The sequence below is a fragment of the Ochotona princeps genome, chromosome 13 (assembly GCF_030435755.1).
Source record: "Ochotona princeps isolate mOchPri1 chromosome 13, mOchPri1.hap1, whole genome shotgun sequence".
Classification (NCBI taxonomy): Eukaryota; Metazoa; Chordata; class Mammalia; order Lagomorpha; family Ochotonidae; genus Ochotona; species Ochotona princeps.
The window spans coordinates 65806389-65832612 of record NC_080844.1 but is presented as its reverse complement, the minus strand read 5'-3'; the positions used below and the strand labels follow the sequence as shown (position 1 = coordinate 65832612).

General features: G+C 52.8%; 1 protein-coding gene across 2 annotated transcripts in view; it reads right to left on the bottom strand.

Moving 5' to 3' along the window:
* The window catches only part of DOCK1 (dedicator of cytokinesis 1), a 402417-nt gene that overhangs the window by 335977 nt on the left and 40216 nt on the right, over positions 1-26224 (bottom strand). For both annotated transcript variants that reach the window (XM_058671051.1, XM_058671052.1), the window contains exons 2-10: positions 26137-26220; positions 21102-21142; positions 17637-17692; positions 13511-13607; positions 10981-11129; positions 7053-7188; positions 6225-6382; positions 5166-5247; positions 4651-4786 (exon numbers count right to left, since the gene is read on the bottom strand). In XM_058671051.1, the coding sequence (XP_058527034.1) occupies positions 4651-4786; positions 5166-5247; positions 6225-6382; positions 7053-7188; positions 10981-11129; positions 13511-13607; positions 17637-17692; positions 21102-21142; positions 26137-26220 (939 nt within the window). The remainder of the gene's footprint in view (positions 1-4650; positions 4787-5165; positions 5248-6224; positions 6383-7052; positions 7189-10980; positions 11130-13510; positions 13608-17636; positions 17693-21101; positions 21143-26136; positions 26221-26224) is intronic.

Here is a 26224-nt window from a genome sequence, read left to right as displayed (position 1 = left end):
GACAGCACTGTACCTTCTGGCAAGTTACTGGACAGTGGAACGTACCAGCACGCACATCCAGCCTGAAGCCTGACTGCTTGCAAGAAGGAGAGGCAAATTAAGTTGTCTACGACCACTGGCCCCACTGAGTTGGGGCTCAACTGGCAGGTTCGAGGGACTGACTCCCTGTGCCTGTGATGCAGCCGCAGGTCAGGAGCTGCCCTGTCCTAGAGAAACTCCTGTGATGACAGAAACGTTCTGCAGCCACGAACCCTTCAAATGCAGCACTGCTATGGTGCTTCCGCTCATTAACATTTACACCCACACAGCCACATGTGCTAACACACCAAAGGAGTGGACACTGGCACTCTGCATCCCAGAGAAGCCGATGCATTTCCTGAATCATTAGCAAGAAAGAAACAAACAGCTCCGAGTGACCCAGGTTGCCACACACACTGGGGTGCAGAGACTGAACCAAGGAGACCCCAAACCACGCAGCCAGAAAGCCTGACACCCAAGCACCTCGGATTGTAGTAGACAGCTTCCCACATGCAGAACCCTGGCGAGTCCTGGCTTGCTACCACCACAGGAAGGGCTGTCTGATCACACCATACCCACGTTGAAACAGTTTCTTTGCATTTCCCACTCCCAAACAAGACTCCCTTCGCCCTTGATTGTGGCTGGCAAGAAAATGCAAGAACAAGGGCTGGCAGGGTGGACTAAGCTGCCTAGATGCCAAGCAAGCATTGCACATCAGGGCACACCCTTCTCCCTGCTCATGTGCCTGGGAAAGCAGCGGAGGATGGCCCAAGTGCTTGGGACCTTGGCACCCATGCGGGAGACTCAGATGGAGGAGGCCACGTGTGAGAGTGAACACAGGGGAGTCCGTGAACAGGTAGCATCATAGGACACCAGAAACTGAAGCGGGGAACTGGAAGGATAGGCATACCATCAGCACAGCAGGGACAAGAGGGGCAGGACAACAGCAGGCCAGAGATGAGAGACACTGCAGAGGAGGGGGCCCTGGGGCGCCGCCCGCGCGTGGGATGGAGTTCTGACCACTTGGGCACAGCGTGTGAGAGCCAAGCATGGAAGTTGAAGAGTCGTGTCCGCTCAGGAACTGTGGTTTGAAAAGAGCCAGGCAGGATTGCCTTAAGGCTGGGGCACAGAGGCTCATGCCCTGGCCACAGAACTGACACACACAATCATCGTTACAGAACCCCAAAACCATGAGGCAGCCTCAGAGCCCTGCCAGGGGCAGGCCTAGGCTGGGACGCATCTTCACACATGACACAGGCTTTTCAGAAAGACAAAACCAATGGTCCACGTGTCTGGGCTCGTCACTGCGAGCTGCAGCCTGGCCCAGCCCTGGCGGTAAGTAAGACAGGCGTGTGGCGGGCACATGAGAGGGTCCTCTCTTTCCTCTGTCGTTCAAATAAATAAACTCAACTTAAAAACACACATCATGTGAACATGCTTAACTCAGCTACACAACAACAAAAAAGGTTAAAATGATAAGAAGCAACTAAAGAGACTTAAAAATTAATAAATAAGCAAACATAAACAGCATAATCTGATAGTGATTTCTCAAATTATTTGCCATGCACACAGGAAAAAAAATATATGAGAATCAAGAGGTTCTATTCTGGCTACACAGAAACATGAATAATTTATTTAATCACAATTAAACTCCTCCACAAAGTCTACATCATTGTTGTAACTTCCCATCACTTTCCTATTTAAGAAGGATTGATAGCACACTGTGTTACAGGAAACTAAAGACTGCAAGCTGAAAGGCTACACACACACACACACACACACACACACACACCCCTCTCCTTTATTTCAAGGCTACGGGCTCGGTGGACGCAGGTGCCTGGGCAGAACGGTCACTTAAGAGGCTGGCCACCCAGCTCAGACACATCTACCTCAAGCACGGTCCAAGAACTAGGTGCTCTGGGATGTGCTGGAGGCCACAGGAGGGCAGGGGCGCTCATGTCCTCCAGGTGGGGTTGGTGAAATAGATAATTCCGACTTAACTGGGACGGGTACGACAACTCACTTAGGGATGAGGCCCACTGCCTCACAAGGGCTGCTATCAGTGCCTCACGTGTGCACAGCTAAACCACGCACAGAAACACAGCCCTCCACCAGCAGGAAGCTGCAGAGCACACAGAGAGCGTGTGGATGCCAACTTCGGGGACACAGGGCACACAGCAGCTAGCAGCACCATGGGAAAGCACAGCGCTCCATGTTGGGGACATAGGGTGTTGGAGACATCACCCCGGGGACGCGCCTCAGGAGCCAAGCAAATAGGCAGTCACTAGGCAGCTGGCTCCAGGAAGCAATGTGGACAGCCACAGGTGTCCCAGCATCCAGCAGCGAAGCACAAATGCCTTTGAGGGTCACTGGAGCACCTCACACAGGAGGAAGATCCCGGGCACCATCAGTGCCAGGTATCAGGAAAAGGTCACACACCCCCCCCAAGAAATCTCAGGCAGAATACGGCCAACTAAGCCACAACACAGCCACACAGGCAAAGGAATATGAACATAGGGAACCATGAGAGCAAGGAGTCACAGGCCAGTCCAGACCCGAGGAACCTGGGGTCACAAATCAGCAGAAATCAAGGGACAAGACAGTGGAAGACAGTGGCAGCCAGGGGCTGGCCATTACTAAACTACAGCTTGCAGGGCCAGCATCCCATACCAGCACCAGTTCAAGTCCCAGATGCTCCACTTCTGATTCAGCTCCCTGCCATTACATCCGGGAAGGCAGCAGGTGACGGCCCAAGTGCTGGGTCCCTGCCACCTGCGTGGGAGACCAGATGAACCTCTGGGTTCCTGCCTCCAGTCTGGCACGGCCACAGACACTACAGACATTTATGAACCTATAGATGCAATATCATTTCTTTCACGCTCTAACTCCACCTTCCAGAACAAATCTTTAACAACCAACAATAATAACAGTAACAATGGTGACCACAAGCCTAAGAAGCATGCCAGGTGCTACCCAGTGCCTCTGACCACACTTGGTTCATTCCCAGAGGCGGGACCCTAGCATGACTTCAGACCCCACGACGCAGCAGAGACCACTGCTGTGCCAGCTGCCCCAGCCGCATGGATCCATTTGCAGCATACCTGAAAACAACAAAACTGACTCCTTGAGAGCTGCAGAACGCCCACTCCAACCCAAGGAGGGAGATCCCCGCCAGCCCCATGAGTCCTGGGTCACGACTCCATCTCGCTCTGTGTCACAGAAACTTATCCCTGGACCCGCTCCACAGCTGTGGGCTGAAAAAACAAGCAGCCCACATACTCTGTGACAGACCCTGGCGGGGGTGCCAGCACACCCACCACACCTGAGGCGAACCAGAGTATTGTCAGAGAACGACCTCCGACCTTGAGGTGGGAAAAACAAAAATCCTCCAAAGGTGCAGCTACTCTAACATCAGAGCACTTGCCGGAGATGCTGCAAGTTCTGAAAAGAACAGGAGACATTTCAAAGTCTACATTCATGTAGTAAGGGAAGACGGTCGGAAAGCATGTGCGCAGGCCAAGGCCGTAGGACCTGGCCAGGCGACCTCACGCTCAGCACCTCCTATAAACAGTCGGCTCACTGGAAGAGGTCATTAGTTAGCCCTCCTGATCCACTGACGGATGTCAAGCAAGCTGAATTAATGTGCTTCTTCCTCCTTCTGTCTACGTCCTGGCTATCGTTTATGCCTTATGAAATCATAAAGCATTTTCTGCAATGATTTGTGATCCTGTTCTAGAATACTCGGGCAGCTTGTTGAAGATAGCGAGACTACTATGCATGATACTGGGATGTGGAAGGGCCGACGTTATTCATTGCTCAGAACTCACGGAACGCCCAACACCGGTCCACACGGCAGACGGCGTGGAGTGACGGGCTCGACACCAGCAGACAGGCCGAGCTGGGGCAGGGAATGCTTTCTGCTCAGCTACATTCACCGAAACTCCACCCCCACCAGTTAAAAAGCCAGGGGGGAAACCGGTATGTCCTGAGCTTCCTGGCAGCCAAGGGAAGGCCGAATTCCACAACGACTCATGCAAGATGCTGAGAAATGTGCCGGAAACCACCAGGAACCAAGAGGGTCCCGAGGCACCCGGCCTAGGACAAACAGGAGCAGCAGACGGGGTGGAATGGGGTTCTAGCGCAGCCTCCGAGAAGGAAGGAACAACATTGCCAAAAATACCGAAAAACCAAACTAGCATTGGGGGAGGTCACCTCCTGTGAAGACCCTGGGCCGCATCCCTCCTCCCTGGACACAAGAGCCGCTGGTCCTCGCTCTTCCTGGCAGGAAGCAGAATACTACCCGGACAGGACAGCTCCTCTGCCCCGCCCACCTGTCCTGCCACCACCAGGCCCACCCACAGCTGACCCAGTCCTCCACCCATCCATCCCTGGCCCAGACAGCCCGGACACGCCCAGTCCCTGAATAAGCATCAGCCCTGTCCCCGAGAGCAGCAGCATGCTTCCGCAGCAGGGGGTGCACCTGCACCTGCAGCCTGGCACCCACACACACTAACGGCTTACCTCTCCCTCCCACAGAAAAGCTTATCCACTATAGCCACTCGCTGTCCGCCATGAGGCAGTGCCACCTCCTAGGCAGGGCGAGCCCCAAGCAGAAGGCAGGAAATGGATTACCAGCCACGCCGAAAGGGCGCCGCAGGCCAGAGGTCAGCTTCCGTGTGTTATTGTCCCTCAGCTCCATGCGACCCACGCGGACGATCTGACATACAAAACTGATTTTCTCCCTTTTCAGGTCTTTGCTCCCGAGGTCCTAGAAATATCAATTTCCATAAATTATTTTGGAGAACCATTAATCAATGCAAGTCCAATTGAAGAGGACAGTACCAAGATGGATTGAGGCTCTTTCACTGGACCACTTTTAAGCATTTTAATGTTATTCACAAGAAGGCAAGGGATTGAATAACCATAGCCAATTAAAGTTAAGTGAACTTAAGACACAAATTTAAGCAATTGATTCCATGGTAATGGAGTAGAAGTCAGCCAGGGTGAGTGCAAGGGCAGTGGGAGAGTGCTGGGGGTCTGGGAAGTCGCCCCAAGCACCCCAGGCATCACCGGTCCAAGCGCCGGTGCAGGAGGGAGTCGGAGGAAGTCACCAAACTACGCATTAGAATGAAGGGTCATTCACTTACAGTAAAAACAGCTCGCAAATTGTGTAATCTGTCTATATCCTTAGGCAGGCCTGAACTCGACCAGCGGACCAGGTAGTTTTCACTTGAAAAACAAAGAAACACAGCAGATTGGTTTTCCAGATACAAAAGACACCAAACACAAATCCCAACGCCCAGGCTGGGTGCGAGGAGGCCCTCCCCAGGGACACCCAGAGTTCCTAACAACCACACTCCCAAATAGGACGACTGCTCAAGTAACAGACACCACGTAAGAACCTCAGGAGAGTTTAACTGTGCTCTTCTAGGGTGATGATTACAAAGGAACAATTTTCAGATGGCATTTCACAATGCGTTACTTTAAAAATCTATCTGTTCATTTAGAATGATGTCACTATAAAATGCCATACAATACATGTTTCTTTCAGGCCTAGGACAAACTAAATGCTCCAATAAATACAAACTGTACCCTGTGTCAAAAAGAAATACAGCGCTTATTAGGCGGGAGAATGAAATGCAACTGCCTGGTCTCTCTCAGGCGTGCGCTAAGTTTCATAATTCTGAACAACGCCAGTAGAGACGGGGAGTTTTCACCCAGAGACACACGCCTCACACAGGGTGTAAGCACAATTTTCCCATCTAGACAAAGAAGTCATACTGAAGGCCAAACAAGAACAATGAATTTGCGAGGCTTTCCCTCCACAAGGATGAATTGAGGATGTGTCTGTGGTGGGCATGGCAACAGACACTATTGCAGTCATCAGGAAACAGCCAGAAGACACTGAGACCCAAACCTTGGCTACAAGGAAAAACAGTGCAGGGCTCTGAACACAGCAGAGCCAATCAAGTTTGGCCTCATTCCTTACAATGTTGCAAGAGTATGTCTGGAGCCACCTCACACCCTCAAGCAAACAGCGAGGTACACACAAGTCCCAGCAGCAGCCACCATCGGCCACCATCCCATGCAGAAGCTGCCACTGGCCCCAGCGCTGGGGTGAGGCCCGGCAGTCCACCTCCCACGGGGCTCTCACAGGAAGAGGGCACTGGTGTTTCTAGAACGCAGGAACAAGGACTGCATCCTACCTGATGAACTTGCACTCCATGGGGTCATAGAGGGACATGAGCACTTCGGCATCCTCTCCTATTTTACACACCACGTTTTTGAGGTTGACAAACAAGGCCAAAGAAGGGGTGGCCGCGAACTTGGCTTGTCTGGTAATTTCTAGGTTCTGCTTCTGAGACTGCAAACAGAAAAAGAGGTGAAAGTCAGCATGGCCAGTGCCCAGCACTGACCCTGCAGGGCAGAGAGCTCTGTGTGGCCAGCCAGCCTAGGACAGCAAAGCCAGGCACTCCACGGCTTCCTGGCACTACAGAGCACGCGGCCACCCAAACCCAGCACCCTCGGCAGAGGTCTCGATGGGAGCCTCCTGTGGAGACATCAGGGTGCTGGCTCCTTCGTTTCATGAGTCCAGATGAGGACGCAGCTGTGCCACCTGCTTCCCTCCTTAGCCTGCACCCTCCTCCCAAGACATCTCAGCCTCACTCGTTTCGTCCCCAGTACCTGGCACAGGTAATGGGCAGTGAATACAGGCTGAATTAGTAGATGGCTCCAGCTGCCCATCCATTCCCGACTGTCCACAAACAGATCACACGGCTCAGCGTCTCAGAGTCCAGGAGGACGCATGCTCACTGCCCTCCCGCCACCCCCAGCAGAGGAGGACACAAAGGGGACATCACCACGACACTGCCCCACTGAGGTGAAGCCCGCTGCTGGGCCACCCGAGGTGGGCATCCTTTGGGAGATCAGACCATGCAAAGCTGGTCTCCTTGGCATTTTATTACTGCTGTCACAAACTGCTGGTGAGGAACTGTGTTCCAAATGCAAGTGACGTGACACAGGGCCGAACTTACCTTCTCTTCCTGCAGCCTTTCTTCCACTTGTTTGGAAGCGACTTCATGAGCTCTGAAGAGGCTGATTGTGCTAGTGAGTTCCGGATCCAAAATGTTCCCATCTTCATCTCTCACCACCAGGTCCAAATCCAGAATTCTACAACAAGAAATCAGAGTTTCACAGACACGGGAGACAGCGTTGAGTTCTCTACTGCGACCTCAGCCCCGAGCAGGAGAGCAGGCCATACACAAACACTGTGGGAGACAATTCTACCAGGTCGCTGGCATTTACTCTAAATGTTGTCACCTTGGGGGACATGAAAGAGTCCTCTTCATGTACACTTGCAGTGCGACAGCCGGCGTCCTCCGAGGAGAAGCCGTGCAGATCCACAAAGCCAGTGAAACGTGTGGGTAACAAAGCTGCCTACACAGCAGGCAGGTGCAGGTCACGTGCACCCTGCATGTTCTCACAGAGCTGCAGCAGGCACCCACAGCCGCCAGCACACAGGCTGGCCCTGGTGCCATCTGCCCTGGGAGGCGGGGAGGTAGGACAGCTTGAAGAGAAGCACCCTGAACACGGTCAGCTGGGCGCTGTCTGGCAGGGGGCCCCGCGGGGCTTCCCTTCTCCCAGGAATCAGTTTCCCTCCCTACAAGAGGCTCCTCAATGAAGCTGTTCCCTTCTGTCTGAGCACTGAACAGATGGGCATCAGCCACGATCACATGAAGCAACTTCCTGGCCAGATGGCTGCATGCGGTCGCCCACTTAAGAACACGGGCAACATCTGGAGACTGAAATCTGTGCAGTCTCTATCTGGAAGCGTGTTCTCGGGCTCTTGAAATCCAACACACGTGTCAGGTGATTTTTCTCCTGAAGAGCGAATAAAGGCTAGGACACAAGGAACAGACCGGGAGCTGTGCCAAGCTGCTGCACTCTGCTTCCCTTGGAGGACCCCACACTCACAGGTGCCCCACCCACCGTGGGGGGGATACTCCCGCTACTCCCAGGGTGCGGACGCTGGCAATGTCTCTGACCACAGGCCACAACAATCTTGAAAGAAGACACATGGCAGCTGGAAGACATCATCACCTGCACCAGGGACAGCAGCAAGCGGCCACGGCCACATGCGCTGCATCCAGGTGGGCCTTGGCCTGTCCCTGCAGTCACACACAAGAAGGCCACACAGGCGTCAGCGACAGCCCCCATGACCTCCTCATCGGCCTTGGATGGGAAGCCAGAATCTGGGCAAGGCAATTCCCAAGACCCCATTGTTTCCTCTTGGTAGCTGTGGGAGCAACGCTACTGTTGGGGGGACTGCAGGGCGGGCCCACCAGCCTGCCTGCAGCTCGAGGGCAGACAGGATTTCAACAACACTCAGGCTCAGTGCCAGGTGCGAAGTCAGCTCCCACAGGTGCCAGGCTTGTCAGCTGGCATCAGTGGCACCTCTCATGCATATTGCCCTGCACCCGCCAGTGCCCACACTGTTAACAGCAGCCAGGGTCAGTGCTGGCTGAGAGGCACTGCATGTCTGCCACACAGGGAGGGCCAGCCAGGACCTGGGCACACACAGAAAGAGGCTCTGCCAGGGCACACAGGAGGCACAGGCCCTGGGTTGACCTAAGGCAGATAACCGACTGTGACACCCCATCACAGTCCCAGCAGGAGACTGCCAAAGACAGCAGTGCCCAGGGCTGTTCTAGGTGCTCAACACCAAGCTTTCCCAACAGTCCAGAGCCCAAGCTCCAGGTCAGAAGCTCACCGTGCTCTTCCTCAAGTGCCACAAGCACACCGTCACACGTCAGCAACCCTCCAGCACCTGCTCAGCACGAAAGCACAGCCGGGTCTGAAGCCAGGGAGGGGCTTGCATCAAGAGGTGCCTCACTCAGCGCAAGGTAACTGAGCACCACTGGGGCCAACTCCACGGAGGGCTCCGAGACACGAGGGGAAGCTCGGGAACCTGAGGGCCAGTGTGAGTGCTCAGCGCTCTTTGCATGTACACGACACTCGTGTCTATGCCCTTGCTGTGCTTCTGGGCCACTGCATGCCTGAGTGTCTGAGCCTATGTGTGTCTGTTTGTGTGTGTCTGTATTTTCTGTGTGTGTCTGTTTGTGTGTGTCTGTTTGTGTGTGTCTGTATTTCCTGTGTGTATTTTCCCAGGGAGATATTCTTCAGTGTATTCTCACAGGGACCCCTACACACATCTTTAGAATGTAAAGAAAGAGTATGTAAATGAAGACTGAAAACAGCACGGCACCTTACGGATTCCACCCACCCTAAAATCAAACATCCAAAAGTGTGATTTTCTTTTGCAGCACTGTTTGCTAAAGGAGCAACTAGGAAGTCTTGCACAGAGCCACGGCTTTAGAGAAGATCCGTGAACCCAAACCTGTCCTACTCAGAGCTGTATTTCCTACCAAGGTATAAACGGCATTGGAAACCCTTCCTTCTTGAAGCACACTGACAGCATGTCCACAGGCAGCTCTGCAACAGGTCTCTAGACAGGAGTTCAAAACAACAGCCTTAGAAACATACTGTCAGTATCTTACACCCAGAAGTGTCTGGCTGTCTGGGAAGAAACAGTCAAAATGTTTCTCTTGCAGGCAGTGACTCAAACCCCATCCCCTCTTCTCGACGTTACCTGGAAGACTTTTTACCCTGAAAATATAAATTTCCAGGAAACAGAATTATGGCATCATCCCGATTCTCCAGGTAGCTTTTTCAGTTCACCCGGGCTGCCATCCCGTCTCTGCTGCCCACATTACCATGTGCAGAAGTGTAAAAACTAAGCCAGAAGCTTCCCGCTCTGTTGCTCAGCCATGTCCAACTCTACTTTGCAAACCTGAGACTTGGAGAATATCAGAATCTTAAGGGGCAGGCCTGCAGACTCTGCATTTTGAATTCCTGCACATCTGGACAGCTTAAGACTGGATAATTTTTATTAAGGCTTCTCACAGCTCTGATTTTGCAGAAGCAACCAAACAGCGACCAGGCATAAAATGACATGACCTCACATGATAGAAACAGCCTGGCGGGGGCCAATGTTATGGCTAGCAGGTCAAGACACCATCTGTGACGCCCATATCCCATACAGGCGTCGATTCGTGTCCCAGCTGATCCACTTCCCAGACAGCTCCTTGCTAACAGCTTGGAAAGGCAGTGGAGGTCGACTCATTTCCTTGGGTCCCTGCACCCTCATGGGAGACCTGGAAGATGCTCCTGGCTCTAGCCTGGCCCCATGTAGGCCAGGCAGCTGTGGCCATCCGGGGAGTGAACCAGTGGATGGAAGATCTCTCTGTCTCTCCTACTCTCTCTGTCTGTAACTGCTTTTTCAAATGAATAACAGCAAATTTAAAAATAAATAAAATGAAAGAGCCTAACAGAATGAGGTCCCAGCACTCGCTTCTGAGCAAGGAGCATGCTGAGGCCAAAGGTGCTCAAGCCAGCCTGCACAGGAAGCCTTCTGCAGCTCTCATGCAGCCTAATTTAAATCGAGCTGTACTGGGACAAACTTCACAGTGACCTCTAACATGGATCCCACATCTCAGAACACAGGGCTTCCACAGAAGAAACCCAGAGCTTGCTAGTACTGCACAGAGTACCCTCCTGTCTCGACCCAAACCCAAGCACTGTGAGCAGAAAGCCAGCGCTGCTTCTTCTGCTATCCGTCTAGCACAGTGTAAAAAAAAAAGTCAGGGCAGACTGTCCCAGCCTTGTGGTTCTCACTGCAAGGAAGAGAAGAACAAGCGAGAATAACTCAGGAAATGCCCCTGAATTTCATAATCCAATAGAAAATGCCTCATCCTTTGCAAAACGAAAACCACAGCATTATTCTGATGTCGGGACTTCTGTTTTACGATGAAACTGTAACACGGAGATCCGGAGGCTCACGGTTATGTCATTATACTGAATAACGGAAACATGAACTCATCACCCTCCAAAGAAGAAACAAACCTGTTTCCGTAATCAATCTTGGCCGTGACCTTCTTCTTCAGTTCTTTGAGCTCGTCCTGGGGCAGAGTTCCAGACAGAATTTGGGATCGCCACTCGATGAGGTCGTAGATCATGTGCCGCACGCTTCGGAACATCTCCCGGTTATCTTGCTGTGGGGGCAGGGGAGGAAGCCAAGTGTGAGGCTTTGAGGGTCAAACCGTGGAGAACAAGTGAGCAACCCACGTGCACCATGCACCACCATGACCACTCCAAATGGAGGGTGTTTGCAGCACAAATTAATGCACATTATGTGGAACACGGTTCCTAGAAAGCACCGAAATAGTAAAAAGAAACAAAAAAGGAAAAAGCCATGTTTGATCCCAGGCACATCACAGCCCAGGACACAGAATCGAGACATGAACGCCTACAGAAGCTATGTGGCTAACACGCCTGAGTCTATCTTTGAGCTCCAAGCAACCCTGAATAAATCCCTTGGATTGACTGTGAGTCTGAAATCCAGCCTGTTTACCACCAGCAGACTTCAGGAACCCTACACCCAGGGTCCTTCTGTAGACAGACCCCGCTCCAAGAGGCCAGTCTCAATGCAGAGTCAACGGGTCTGTTCATGCAAATAAGATGCAAAATATACACCTGCTGGCACCTGCTCCTAGCAGGGTGATGGTACGAGGGAAACAAACAAGACTCCAGTTAATCCAGGACATGAGGGCTGGCCCACGGAAAAAGCAACCTAGCAGTCCTTTCAACAATGAGAAATATGAATAGCAGCTGATTTGATGAAAATTTAACATCCTGGCATCTTTTTAAAAATGTGACCAGCGGTGTTTCTGTCAAATAACTTACCCTCCACATACATGAACGTTCACCCCACTATTTCTAGTATCTGATCTTCTTTCAAGTAGTTTCCAAGATCAACACCACCTACCTATCACACAGTACCTTAATAAGCAATTTTATACTCATGATGCAATAATATCCTGATTTTAATTCTTCCATGAAAACTAAGCAGTGAGGGTTGGTGTCACAATACACAGGGTTAGGCCACCCCTTCTAACACTGGCACTCCCTGCCAGAAAGCCAGTTACAGGCCCAGCTGCTGTTTCCAATCCAGCTCAACGCAAATGTGGAAGACCTAGATGGAGTCCCAGGTTCCTGGCTCAGCATAGCCAGCCCAAGCCACTGTGACCATTTGGGGGTAAACCAGCAGACAGAAGATCTCTCCCTCTGTCGTTCAAACAACTATAAAATCAGCTGTCTTTAAACAAAAACCTACATGGGCGAACAATGGTGCATTGCAAAACCACCTCCCCTTCCTGCTTGCTGAGTGCTGGCCCATTTTCCTGAAGTCCTACAAAGCCTATAAAACCCTTACTATCTTGATAACTTGTCCATGTCTGCTGTGGTGTGGCTCGTGCCAATCTGACCGTGCAGGACAATCAGAGGCAGATCCCAGCTGTGCAGAGGAAGTCGTGGAGACCACGGGCACGCCCATGCCAGGGACTTGGCACATTGGTCCACATCAACTCCAGTTTGCCTTGTTGCCGTGTTTTTGTTTAAAAATTGCTAAGTTGAACATGAAACACCGACTTTGAAATTGCTCAGATTTACACAAAAAATTCATGGCTAACTTTGCGCTTTTAAGTTTTTGAGTGCATTTGATGAACAATTACTGCAACTGCTTATTACTGTGCATTTATAGGAAACCACTGTATAATCAGAACCACGAGCAAGCAGCTGTGGGACTTTAGGAAGTTTTCTATGTTCCCAAGAAATTAACGCCCCAACTTCCTTCCCAAGTCCTTGCCTGGTGATAATAACATTAGCATATGAGAAATCAACCCTTCGAATACAAATTCAGGCTTAACAAAAGGTAATCTTCTGCAAATAGGAATTTATGTGCAAAGAAATGTCCTGGGGGACTAGGTAGTGGAAGCTGTCAGGGCTTCAACCTCACTGCATTAATAAGGCTTCTGCCACAATCAGGTGTACTGGGCAGATGCACACAAGGCCAGCATGCGAAATACGTCCCGGGCCCTGCTGCAACCACAGAGGAACCTAGAGGGCTGAGCCTTTCCTGCTCTAGGGGAAGGATGTTAGCTTACTCACACCTGGCACACATACATGAATAAATGGACAAATAAATACATGGCAATCACTCTTGAGTGCACTCACCAACAAGCATCTGTTTAACAGCAGACATTTAGCTCCCATGATCAAAATATAAACTCGCAGGTGACACCAAGGGGGACAGACTATACTTTCCATTCCAGGGCTCTTATAGCAACAGCATTTCCCTAATACAAGGCCAGGAAGCCTCCAAGGCCAGTTCCTCCAATGTCCATCGGTCACAGCGAGCACAGCTATGCCCTGACCAAGGCAGGTCCAGGGCACGGATTTCCCAATGTGCTCTGTTTGTCTTCCCCAAGACAGTGTTCTAGAAGTTTTACTGTTCACGTTCCCAGGGAAAGAAGAACCCTCCCAGAAGTACAGCCAGTTTCGACAGCACCACTGCCCGCTGGAAGCCCTCACTCACCACATAGAGCTGCCTCCAGATGGTGGACCACTCGCGGAGGGTCGTGGTGACCTCCTGAATGAGGGGGAGGTCCCCAGGGATGACCGTCTCATGTTGCCTGGGAGGAAGAAGACGACAAGCTGAGTCGGCGGCTTCGGCAGGCACTCTGAGGTCCCAGAGTCCACTAGCCAGGTGGAAGAACACACCAGGGCTGCAGAGGATACGTGCGTGGCTGACCAATGCACCCTCACTCTCACACAAACCATCAATTACCACCACTCTGGGAGGTCCTGAAATACACACTGGGTTTAGATTATTTTTATATTTCCATCATGCACAAAATTTACCCTTGATGAAATATGAGCGAGGTTACAGCTTTCAAATGTTGACTGGTTCCCTGTCCAAACTCAAGATCCCAACCCTGTCTATCCTCTTACATTCCGCCTCCACCCCAGATGGGCAGCCCTGGACTTTCCTACTTGCCACCTACTTAGGCTTTTTTTTTTAGTTCCAGCATGTACTGAAATGTGCAGGTGGACTAGGTCAGGCAGCCCCCGATGTCTCCTGTTTTTCAGGGGGCCCAGGTCTGTGTGGGGGTCCCTGACTGTGGCTCACAATGGTGGGTGAGGAGGGAGCAGACCTGCAGCAATGCATGAACTGTGGGACGCCCAGAACACCAGACCACAGAACTGCCAGATGAACCGTGGCCTCCCCCGAGAGGCCTGGGACCTGGAATCTGAGGTTCTGCCGGACAGACACTGATGGAAATGTGGGGTGTGGCACCCAGGACATTACCTGTACAGAGCCCACAGCATTCACGGCGTGATATTTATCAGCATGGGGCCATTCTCCTCTATGGACACCCCCACACACACACCCAGCACCCCGCACTCTGACTGCAGCAGCGGCTTCCCAGCCACAGGGGAAGTCTAGGGCTCAGTCAGGATGGACTGCCCGGGTACAAAGGGCCCACACACACACGCCATGTGCTGCTCTCCCATCTGGCTCCTTCTCACCCTCCTCCCTGTAGAAGCCCTGATCTGCCCCTTGATCTAATGTGCCTCCCGGAATGCATGCACCTGCTCTCGCTTTACCAGCCAGGCACCAGGAATCTGCAATCCCAACAAGGCCTGCCAGGAAGGGCTGCGGAAAAGCCCAAGGGAAAGAGCGCCAGGCCAAGGAGGGGGACAGGGAGGGAAAGCTGGACGAAGGCATGGGTTCAGGAGCCCTCCTGCCCAGCACAGTGAGCACAGCAAAGCACAATGTGCTGTGGACCTGGGAACTGCAGAGCAGACCTGCAGCTGAGTAATCGCAGCTCGAGGAGCGCTCTGCCAAGTTATGTACATGACAATTAGCTTGACTTACTCTGCAAGGCTTACCTTTCAAAACAAGTTACACCACATTTGTCAATTCAAAATTAGCAATTTTTTTAATTCAAAAATAAACAACAAATAAGACACAACAGAAGCTCAACCAATGGTGGTCATTCTCACCGGTGACTTGTGTCTCGTCAAACAATAAGTCAGGCGGTGATCCCAACACCAGGTCAGCCAGAGAGGGGTGGCTGAGGGTGTGAGAGCAACAGAGGCCACACAAAACAGTGGGCAAGTGGGGGGGGGGGTCAAAACAGATGCTGGCTGTGGTACAACAGGTAAAGCAACATTAGCATCCCATATGGACATCACTTCATGTCCCAGCTGCTCCACTTCCAATCCGGCTCCCAGTTAATGGCCTTGGAAAAGTGCGGAACGTGGCACAAATATTCAGGCCCCGGTCACTCATTTGGCAGACTCCTGGCTTTAGCCTGGCCCAGTTCCACCATTGCAGATATTTGGAGAGTGAACCAGCAAATGGAAGACTTCTGTCTCCTTTTCTCTCCCCTCTGTATCTCTGACTTCCAAACAAACAAACGAGAACAAGATCGAGGAGGAGGTGGGCACCCTGAGAACAGCAGGAAAGGAGACAAGGAAGGCTGAGCAGCAGTCAGGTAACTGCAGGACGAGGACGCACAGGCCCCAAGCAGCCCCAGCGCAGGGGAGGCCGCGGGCACAGCTCAGCGGAGCAGCTCTGAGCCGCAGTGCTGAGAAGGCCCTGGCGGGTCACAGGGATGGAGGTGCAGTCAGTGGCAGCAGGCACGAGAGGGAGAGGTGGTAGGGTCCCAGGACAGCAGAGTGACCCCGAGACAAAGGGGTCTTGCAAGAGGAGACCACATCGGACAGAAAGAACACCTGGAAGAGAGCAGGGATAATGACATGGGGAGCAAGCAGACAGCCAGGGTGGGAGGCAAGAGTGGCTCATTAGGCACTTGAGGAGAGGGAGGGAAGGCGAGGTCGGTGGTTCTCGGAGCCGGGACGCCAGTCCCGGCTGAGGGTAGCAGGCCTTCCCAGGAAGTAGCAGCCGGGGCGGGGGGGGGGGGGGGAGTCAGCGCAAGTGGCAAGAGCAGATTTCAGGACTGAGCGAGAACAACCGACCCACTTAACGGAGCCCAAAGTGGCAAGGAAAACAGCTGGTTTGTTGCTGCTGCCCTGCGTCAGGACACATGGGCACCCTGTGGGTTTCTGCTTGTCCAGCTGGGTGCCTGGCATTCCACTTTTCAGAATCACAACAATCTCCCACTCGCTTCATGACTATGCCTGGTAACCACTTTTTCAAGTACCACCTTTTGCACACAGCAAAGCGTTTTTAATAACTAGTAATCAGGTAGAGTTGGACTTGCCAGAGGGTTCCAAGAGACGGTGTTGGGGCATCAAATGCCCACTATTTAGCTATCCAGACAACAGGAACAAAGTCTCAAAACTTCTTCTCTTTCCTAAAACTTCGCATACAGCACATTTGATCCATTCTTTAGAAGACACCTTACCGCAGGTCACCAGAGCTCATGCCTCTCAGTTATCTCTCTGCCTTAATTAGGCGTCACAGAACCACAGAGCCTGCACAGGCCTTTTCACATGTTAAGGGTACAGTGCTTGCAAAGGCAATTTTGCAATCAGCCAAAGAGATGTCATTATGCAGTAATTATATGATTAGTAATTTTATAATTTACATATTTAACTGAGTGTGAAGATGTAGCAGAGACAGAAAAAGAAAACAGTTTAATGTTCCCTTTTCCAAGTTCACACTGGGCTGTTCATTTGCCATTCCTGTCTGACGGGTCCCTGTGGCACAATGTCCTTTTAACGATCTTGCGCATCAGTGTCAGGGCTCCCGGAAAAAAAAATACATCACCCCCGGACAACAGATAAACCCAACCATGTCCCGATCTAACAACTGTCACTTCCCTACACTCCATGTGCATCACAGCCAATGGAGACTTCCAGAAAAATGGACTCGGAGCTGGCACACAGGGCAGGGGTGAGAGGCTGGGAGTCTCCAGGACACCGAGCAAGTGAGCCCCAGGGACAGCCGGGAGCGCCGAGGGCAGATGTATTCCAACACGGACCTCTGAACCCAGGAGATGGTCTGCAACTGTGGAGCTGAGCCAAGGGGATGGACCGCGGCTGTGGAGCCGAGTCCAGGGGATGGGCCGTGACCATGGAGCTGAGCTCAGGGGATGGACCACGACCGTGGAGCTGAGCCCAGGGGATGGGCCATGACTGTGGAGCTGAGCCCAGGGGATGGACCGCGGCTGTGGAGCCGAGTCCAGGGGATGGGCCATGACTGTGGAGCTGAGCTCAGGGAATGGACCACGACTATGGAGCTGAGCTCAGGAGATGGACTGTGACCGTGGAGCTGAGCCCAGGGGATGGGCCATGACTGTGGAGCTGAGCCCAGGGGATGGACCGCGGCTGTGGAGCCGAGTCCAGGGGATGGGCCATGACTGTGGAGCTGAGCTCAGGGAATGGACCACGACTATGGAGCTGAGCTCAGGAGATGGACTGTGACCGTGGAGCTGAGCCCAGGGGATGGGCCATGACTGTAGAGCTGAGCCCAGGGGATGGACCTCGACCATAAGCTGAACTCAGGCTCCTACAGGTCAACCTGCACTTTGCACTACTGCACCTCACCAGTCGGCCCTCCCCAAAGTTCCAGCCCCATCAGTCACTCTCACCCACAGACACTGACCCCCAAATGTCACCTGAGCAGACAAGAACACCAAGGCCCAACAGGACCGGTACCACATGCCATTCAGATGTCAAGACGGCCTTACCCTCTTCCTTCAACGATCGCTTCTTTCAGATGGATATATGAAGCAGGAAATATACCCTGTAGGGGGAAAGAAAAGACACTAGTTTTTGCATGAAGACTAGTGGCAAATCCAACAATGCCACCAAGTGACAAGGGTACCGTGGGCCACATCACTGGTACTTTAGTGAGCTTGACGCCAGGCCTTGCACACTGTGCATCCAACAAGCCATGGGGAAGACAGACACTCAGCAAAGAAGCCAAGGATGTGTTGGAAGAGCACCTGTTTGTGCTGCTAAGCAAGACACATGCCAGCTGATGTTTAAGGACTCATTCTGGAGGATGGATTCTGACAGGTCCGCCTTTCCAGACAGCAGGACTGTCAGTGAAAGCTCATTTAAACCACTGGTTACCACTTGAGCACGTACCATGTACCTGGAATTTCCCATATGTCTACAAAGAGGAGCCAGCGAAACAATACTGGCTGAATTCTACCTTATCAGCATGCCTTCCGAGGGGCACAGCAACACAGATCTATACGGCACTCTATACCTGCTGGGTGTAACGCACACAGGAGCCCACAAACCCATGCCCACCAGAGAGTTCCCAGCAAGAACTGCACCATCTGACATGGCTGTGAAGAGCAGGGAGGAGTTGAAACAGGAGTTTGGGCCTCTTGGTAGGTCTCTAGCACAGTGATTAAGACACTGGTTAGGGTGCCCCCAGTGACCGGCCTTTCTAATCCAGCCTCCTGCTAATCACCCTGGGAGGCAGCAGGTGCATGGCACCCACTTGGAGACAAGATGAAGTTCTCAGTTCCTGGCTCTGGCTTGGTCCTGTTCTGGCCATAGATGGCATCTGGGAAGTGATCCAAGAGATAGCAGGTGTCAGCCACCACCAGCACCACCACTACAGACACACACACACATATACACACATACACAAATCACACCCCGTATACGCACACTATTCACCACACCCTCATATACAACCGTCCCATCCATACTTACATACCACACATATGCACATACACATATACGTATAGACACATACACACATTTGCACACACACTCCATCTCTAAATGTTATAAAACAATATTTTGTAAGAGTTGTAGTCTGGCCCAGAGGAGCAGGCCAACCAGCCCCCTTACTGCAGAGAGGTTGAGGCAGGCACAGGGAAGACACAAAGCAGTCCACAAAACAGGACAGAAACCCAGAAAGCAGCAGCCCTGCAGCTACAGGCACTTGCTGTGGGAACAGGAGCCCCTGCTGGCCCGAAGCGTCCACACAGGAGACCCAGAACCCAAACGGCCATTCAGGCTTTCGGAAGAGGACAGGCACAGACATAGCTACCAGGTCCACTGAGTCCCACTGCACACCCTCCCAGGAGAAAGGCCCAACCTCACAGGAAAATCAAGACACAAAGGCATGGACTGAGCAGAAAGTAAGAAGCTAAACCACAGAGGATAGCTCTGTTCAGGTGCCAGCTACCTGGGGCACCTCTAGAACTCAATGTGGTCACCAGGTGCACAGTGGGCAGCTTTTCATGATGGCCAAGGGTGTGTTCTCAGATGGGGATGGGGAGACCAGTAAGGCCAGGCCAGCCCCAGGACAGAGAGCTCCCAGTTTCAGCAACCCCCTGGTGAACCCTGAAGCCTGGGGCACAGTGACCGGAAGGGGCTGGACAAAGGCGAGGTTTGACATGAGCACATCTGCTTGGAGCTGCTCAAGACCAGCCCAGAGCAGTGCCAGTGTGCAGGATGCCACCAGGATGCCTGAGGTCGGCATTGCTGGGGCTGCATACTGCTCTGCTACTGCAGTGCCCGGGGTTCAGGAAGAGGAGATGTGCTTGTAAAACTGCAGCCTCACTAAGGCTTCGATATCCTCATCTACCAAGGAGGATCTTAGCCGGGAAGACAGCCACACCCCTCACCAGTCCACAGTGCAGGACAGCGATGGCAAAGCTGCTAACAAAAACGCACCAAGGGGGCCTGGTGACGTGGCCTAGCGGCTAAAGTCCTCGCCTTGAACGTGCCGGGATCCCATATGGGCGCCGGTTCTAATCCTGGCAGCTCCACTTCCCATCCAGCTCTCTGCTTGTGGCCTGGGGAAGCAGTCGAGGATGGCCCAAAGCTTTGGGACCCTGCACCCGCGTGGAAGACCCGGAAGAGGTTCCTGGTTCCCAGCATCAGGTCAGCGCGTATCGGCCCGTTGCGGCTCACTTGGGGAGTGAAACACTGGACGGAAGATCTTCCTCTGTCTCTCCTCCTCTCTGTATATCTGGCTTTCCAATAATAATAAAATCTTAAAAAAAAAAAAGAAAAAAAAAATCGCACCAAGGGACGTGAGCAGCATGGCTGCAGGGGTCCCGGTGCAAAGGGGCTGCGCCCAGGAGCCTGAGCTCTTCATGACCGAACTGTGGTTTTTCCAGATGATCCTTGGTGTTTCCAGAGGACACTCTGAAATCTTCAAGGGGAAATCAGTGTGGAAATAGATGGGGAAATCAAACCCACCACCACTTCCTCCTCCAACCCAGCCAAACCTCGGGTCCAAACCTCGAAGCTGCAGGTCGTCAGATGTGGAAAAAAGGCAGCCCAAACAGAGCCGCCAGGGCCGAGGCGGTCTGGCACACCACCATGCCGAACAGGTGCCGCCCACATGAGGACATGGATATAACTGTGCCAGAGGGCAACCTGAGCAGGCTCCTCTGTGCCACGTGAGGGGGAGAACCACGACCTGGCTGGCCCAGCCTGGCTCAGCTTCCTAGGGAAGGCAGAGCAAGCAGGCCCTGGTGCCTGGGCCACGGGACTTCAGAGCCTCATTAAGGGCTTTGCACCGCATTCAGAAGGCCAGCCCAATAAGGAGATAATGAGAGGCAAATTTAAAACACAGAAGGAACACGAACCATCTGTCAAGCATAATTAGATATTAAAACGAATGAGTTCACGTGGACAGCCCAACCACAACTTAGAATGGAAATGGCTTCAACATCCCAGCCACACAACACAGCTCAAAGCGGAACACTGTAATTAGCCTGTGCGGGAGGCAAAGTGGCCAGGGAGTGGCCACCGCAATGTCCCCCGGGCAATGACAAGCTTAGGCCTCAGAAACTCCCACAGGCACACATAGAAGCTGCACTGGGGAAGCACAACTTGGTTTCTTGCAACTCAACTTCAGCAGTGTGAGTGCGGGATGAACAGGCACCAGTCAGGTAGACTGAAAACCAAACAGCACCGATCTCCACCTCCCCTTAACACAGAAACTACCAAGAAGAGAAGGCCCCATCAGGCAGGACGGAGGCCAGAACTCGCCAGTCACAGCTGGCCAACCACTCTGCCATCTCCAACAACACATACTGGCAAAGAAAGCAACTCAAAGCAGCTCACAGCTGAACACATGTTTTTTCCCTTAAACCCAGAGAGAGAAGTAAAACACTCAAACACAAATGAATGGAATTGATTTCTTCTCACAGCTTGATTTATGCACTTACCTTTTTAGACTTTTTTCTCAAGGTGTAACCTCGATACCACCCTAAACAAACACAAAGTTCAAAGTTAGTGCATGCGCACTGACAGGGACTCCTAACTGCCCCTCCAGGCCCCGGGGACCTCAGGACCCTGCAGAATTCCAGGAAATCCCTGTCAACAGAACTCCCCAAAGCTCACCGTGTGCAGGTCCCCTCTGGGGGTCCTGGAGAGCATTTCAAACCCCCCACCTGACTCAGGTGCCCTCCCCGGCAGCAACCGGAAGTCAAGAGGCAGCAGCTCCAGACAAGGGCTTGTCCCACTGGTCCTGGGTCCCAGAACAGCATCCTGTGTGAGCCGTTTCCTGCACCTCCCTGGGCCTGACTTGGATCAGGGTCTCTCCTGCTGCCACACCCACAGCCTCAAGTCACCGAGAACAGAAACCCCATAAAAATCAAACTTCCCCCATCCTTGCCCAGCACAGTTGTGCCCGGCAGTGGTTGCTCCTCACAGGAACATTCAACTACTGAGACAGGAAGTGCCAGGACCAGGAACAAGGCCCACCCACCGCCTCGAGGTCTGGCAAGGACTCGACTTCCCATCCCTCCCTGTGGCAAGGGAAAGAAATCAGCCAGGACAGAAAGAGAGCTCTGTGCATGTTGTCCATGGCAAGAGGCCCTTCCCATGCCAGCAGGCCTGGCCACAGCCCGGGCAGCTCCCAGCGGCCTGATGCCACCCAGTGTCTTCTCATCCCAAACATTCCCCTGGGTTCACTGGGTCCTTTTGTTTGTTTGTTTTGGAATTCTTACTTATTTTCACTCTACTTGAAAGGCAGAAAGACAGAGGAACAAAGTGAGAGTAAGATATTCTATCGGCTGATTTACACCTCAAGTGCCCACAACAGCTAGGGCTGGGCCAGACTGCAGAATTGGCCAGCCTGGAATTGAACCTGGGTTTCCCACATGGGTGGCAGGAACCCAAGTCGCTGAGCTCTCACCCACTGTCTCCCTCCCAATGCTCATTAGCAGGTAGCGGGATGGGAAGCGGAGGCAGGCCTCAACTCCAGGCGCTCCAGTAAGGTCCCAGACAGCATCTTCAGTACTGTCTCCAACGCCTGCCCCAAGCCAGGGCCACGCACTTGGAAAATGTTCATTGAGGACAGAAAACCAATAGTGGCTTTTTATGCAAGATGTGAAACCTCAGAAACTGGGAATATACAGGAGAGAAGGAGAAAACCCTCCGACCAATACTGAAAGGCACAACTGTTGCACCAGATGCCCTCCAAGCCCCGTCAGGAAACAGACGTGAGGGGATGACCGTGAAGCAGAAAGCCTGCACTCTGCATGACGTTAAAGCAACAACTGCACCGCCAGCCTCCCGTGAGGGCGCCTACTGCAGGCCCAGCTGCTGCACTTGCAATCCAGCTCTCTGCTGGTGCACCTGCAAAGGCAGCACAAGACAGCCAAGGCCTCGGACTCCTATCAACCACACGGAAACCCCAACGGCTTCAGTATGGCCCTGTCCTGGCCATTTCGGCATGCGGGAGATGAGTGGATGAAGATCTGTCTCTCTGCCTTTCAAATAAATACAATAATTAAAAAAAAAAAAAAGATAAGTTACATCCTCAAGGAATTATTGCACAGGTGTCCACGGGACATGAAGAAAGGAGGACAGAAACTCCAGAAGAACACACCCAGAACTACTGCAGAGACCACTCCACAAACGGGCGTGTGCTTGTAAACAACGCAGATAAGAATGCGAAAGAATGACAGCTAGGAAGAAATTCTCAGACGAAATCACCCCAAGAGAAACGAACGCCTAAAACCCAGCATCCCTACACCATGCTCAAGACTGGCAGAAACAGGCACGCAGCAGGAGGCCTTGGCCCCAGGCACTGGAGTGCAGTGTGGATGGCAGCGAGCAGCGGGGTACACAGGCCCTGCACACCCCCACATCACAGGCCCGCCGCCGGGAACACAGCTGAGAAGCTGAACGAGGCACGCAGAGCAGTAACAGGATGCCATGGCAGGAAAGTCCAGTGGGCACCAAGGGGAGTCCATCAGAGTGGCCATGACAGGGAAGACAGCTGGCAGAACACAGGGCACACACACAGAGCAGAACCAGGCAGAAGGGAGTGACAGCAGGCGTGCACCCTAAATCACACTATTGGGGGAAAACTGGAGACACAGGCTGAATGCTGCAACTGCTCCGGCACGCAGCAAGGCAGAGGCCACCTGGACACTGCGGGTGGCAGGGGCAGAGGGGCAGTGCCAGAACTACAGATCCCAGAGGGCAGTTCCTCATGGAATAACCTTGCCTCCCATGTGCTCGCCGCCTCCCATCTCCAACTGACCAAGCCAGAGACTGTGCTAGGCAGCATGGGCACAGGAACAGGCCAAACCCCATGTGCCAGTGTGAGCTCCGATGGGTCAAACAGTAGCACAAGGACGTAGGAGTCAGAGCAGGCACGGCGGGACATGGGGTCAGCAGGCAGAGCCTGCAGAGACAACGGGTGGTAAAACAAGCAGCTGCTGGACGTCCCCCAGGCAGGGCTTCCCAATGGCCTCCACCGAGCTAACCAACCTGTCCCAAACAAGACGCCCGGGCAAGAACCGGTGCAGCCAGGGGAAAGGGCAGTGCAACCACTTTGCAAGAAAGTACATCATTATCACTTCTCCAGCTCTGAATCAACCAGGTTCAGCTGTCCTGGCTGACCCTCAGGATTAATGCCATCTTGGTGCAGTGCCTACAGCTTCCCTCGGGTATGGCACTCAGTCCATGGGACAGCAGGCAGGCACCTCTGTGGCCACGGCCGGCCATGAGTCCTCGCCACACTCCTCCCAACTCCAGAGTGAACTGGAAGTTTCCATCTCTTCATTCTACACTCTGAGCCCTCAAGGGCCCAAGTGCAAGAGAGAAATTCACTCAAGCATGCTCCCCAAGCTTAACAACTCACAACCAGAAATCCTCTCATCAGAGCAAGCTCAGCAGATCATGAATGCACCATGCAAACAGAGGCAAACTCAACCAAAAAGAGAAAATGGCAGGGAAGAAGAAGAAAAAAGAATGCCAGGCTCCAACACAAACCACAAAGTTGAACAGAGAGCCAGAGGAAGAGGCAGGAGAATGGCAAACAGCATCCCACTTGGATGTGACGCCAGGAACGGCCACCAAGCTCCCCCGAGGCAGAACTAACCCTCTCCCCTTGCAAGTCTCCGTTCGGATTCTGATCAAATTCCAAAAAACGAGCTGTCGAGGAAAGACAGTTAATTTTACATTAAGGAGTCTTTACAGAGACTGAAATACAGTAACCAAACTCTTAGGAGGGTAGCTGGAAGACTATAGAACACCCTTTTTCACAACGTCAGCCAAACGCCAAAGGCCAAGGCCAAGAGCCTGGGCACAGCACTGGCGGAAGGGCACATTCTTCCGGGAAGCCATAAAGGGGGCCTTGCAGAAAATCGCTAACTGCCCGGGAGTGACATCGCTGCCCAGGGTTTGTTCACCAGCACCTCGGCTTCAGTGAACTGCAGGCAAATATGACATAGATGGAAAAGCAATTTCCCTGCAGATCAGAAAACTGTCTGGGTCAGGAGGTTTGCTCCTTAACCTCTCAATTTCTGTCTGTTTCCACAGCCAAGGGCAACACTGACGGGAGATAAGGCAATCCCACTGTCAGCCGTAAAAACTGAAGACAAGTCCAAGGCACACGGCACGGGTCCTCACCCACTTGAGAACAAGACATGCTCTGCCAGTCCAGCCTCTCCCGAGCAGAAACCAATCCTTCCTCAGGCAGGAGCTTTGAGAAGAAACGGTGCACGCACAATGCTGCATGCATCAGCCAGGCCACGTCCAAGGGGGATCCTGGGGCCAGGCGCAGCCCCCCTGGACACAGCCTAGGCAATGTGCCAATGACGCCTGTGCAATGTGCCTGGCAAGGCCGCAGCGGGCAGTCCAGCCTGCTGACTGCTATGGTGTGTCTTCAGTCTCCTCCACTTGGAAGTCCCTAGCTATGCACAGTCCCATGGCCATCCTGCTACTGCAATCACCCATCTGAGCCAATCCTTCCTCCTCGGAGAAGCTAACAGGGCTGACACCTGCAAGCAAGAAACAAAGTCAACAAGAAGTCTTCCAAAACCTCCCGATTTGGGCAGGCCCTACAAAGTCCCTAAAAACCCAGCCATTGTGTCCTTGCTGCGCACAGCAGCCACCGTGGCGCAAATCCAAGTCGGCTCCTTGGATGATCGGCAAACTACGGAATTCAACCATATGAAAGAGCAAGGATGCCAGAAGACCACTGCCGTCAGCTGCAACTTTCTCAGATACGTGTAGCAGTTGCTTGCACCGTGACAATCTGTTCACCCCTAAGAAAACGCGGATCTTAGATGTCTGTTTAAAAAGAGGTTCTTTGGAGACATGCTGCTGACAAATCTAAATGACCTAAACAGTAAAAGATGCTCAGTGTGGTTAGTATCCAGCGGCCAGCTCTCACAGACAAGATCTACACACGCCAGCCAAGCAAAGAGCCAGAGACTTGTAGGGGCATTCATCTTCATAGGGAATCCTCGAAATCACAGCTTCCCTGCTGCCTTAACTGAGGGGGCATCCGTAAGCAGGAAATGAATCATGAGGACAGAACCCTGTGTTCTCCCAACCAGCTGTCACACTGCCCAGTGGGCACCGAACACGTGGGCCTCCTGCCCAAAAGAAAGACAGCAAAAAAAACACAGCAGGAAAGCTGTGCCCTGCAACGCCGACACGCTGCATGAGTGCAGCTTCAGCAGCTCTGCTTCTGACCAGCTCGCTGCTATTGACCTTGGAAAGGCAGCAGACGACAGCCCAACTGCTAGGCTGCAGCCACCATGCGAGAGGCCAGCACGCAGCTCCTGGCCCGTGGCTCAGGCCTGGTCCAGCGCGTGGCCACTGCCGCCACTGGACAAGTGAAGCAGCGGGTGGAGATCTCCCTTTTTCTGCCTCTCCCTCTGTCTCTCCCTTTTTCTGTCTCTGCCTCTCTGCCTCTCCCTCGAACAGACAAATGCCAGAAGAAAACCACACACGCACCTTCGTGAGTCTCCAAGATGTGCACCGTGTCTCCTATCTGCAGAGAGAGTTCATCTGCTCCTCTGGCATCGTAGTTATAAAAAGCTGC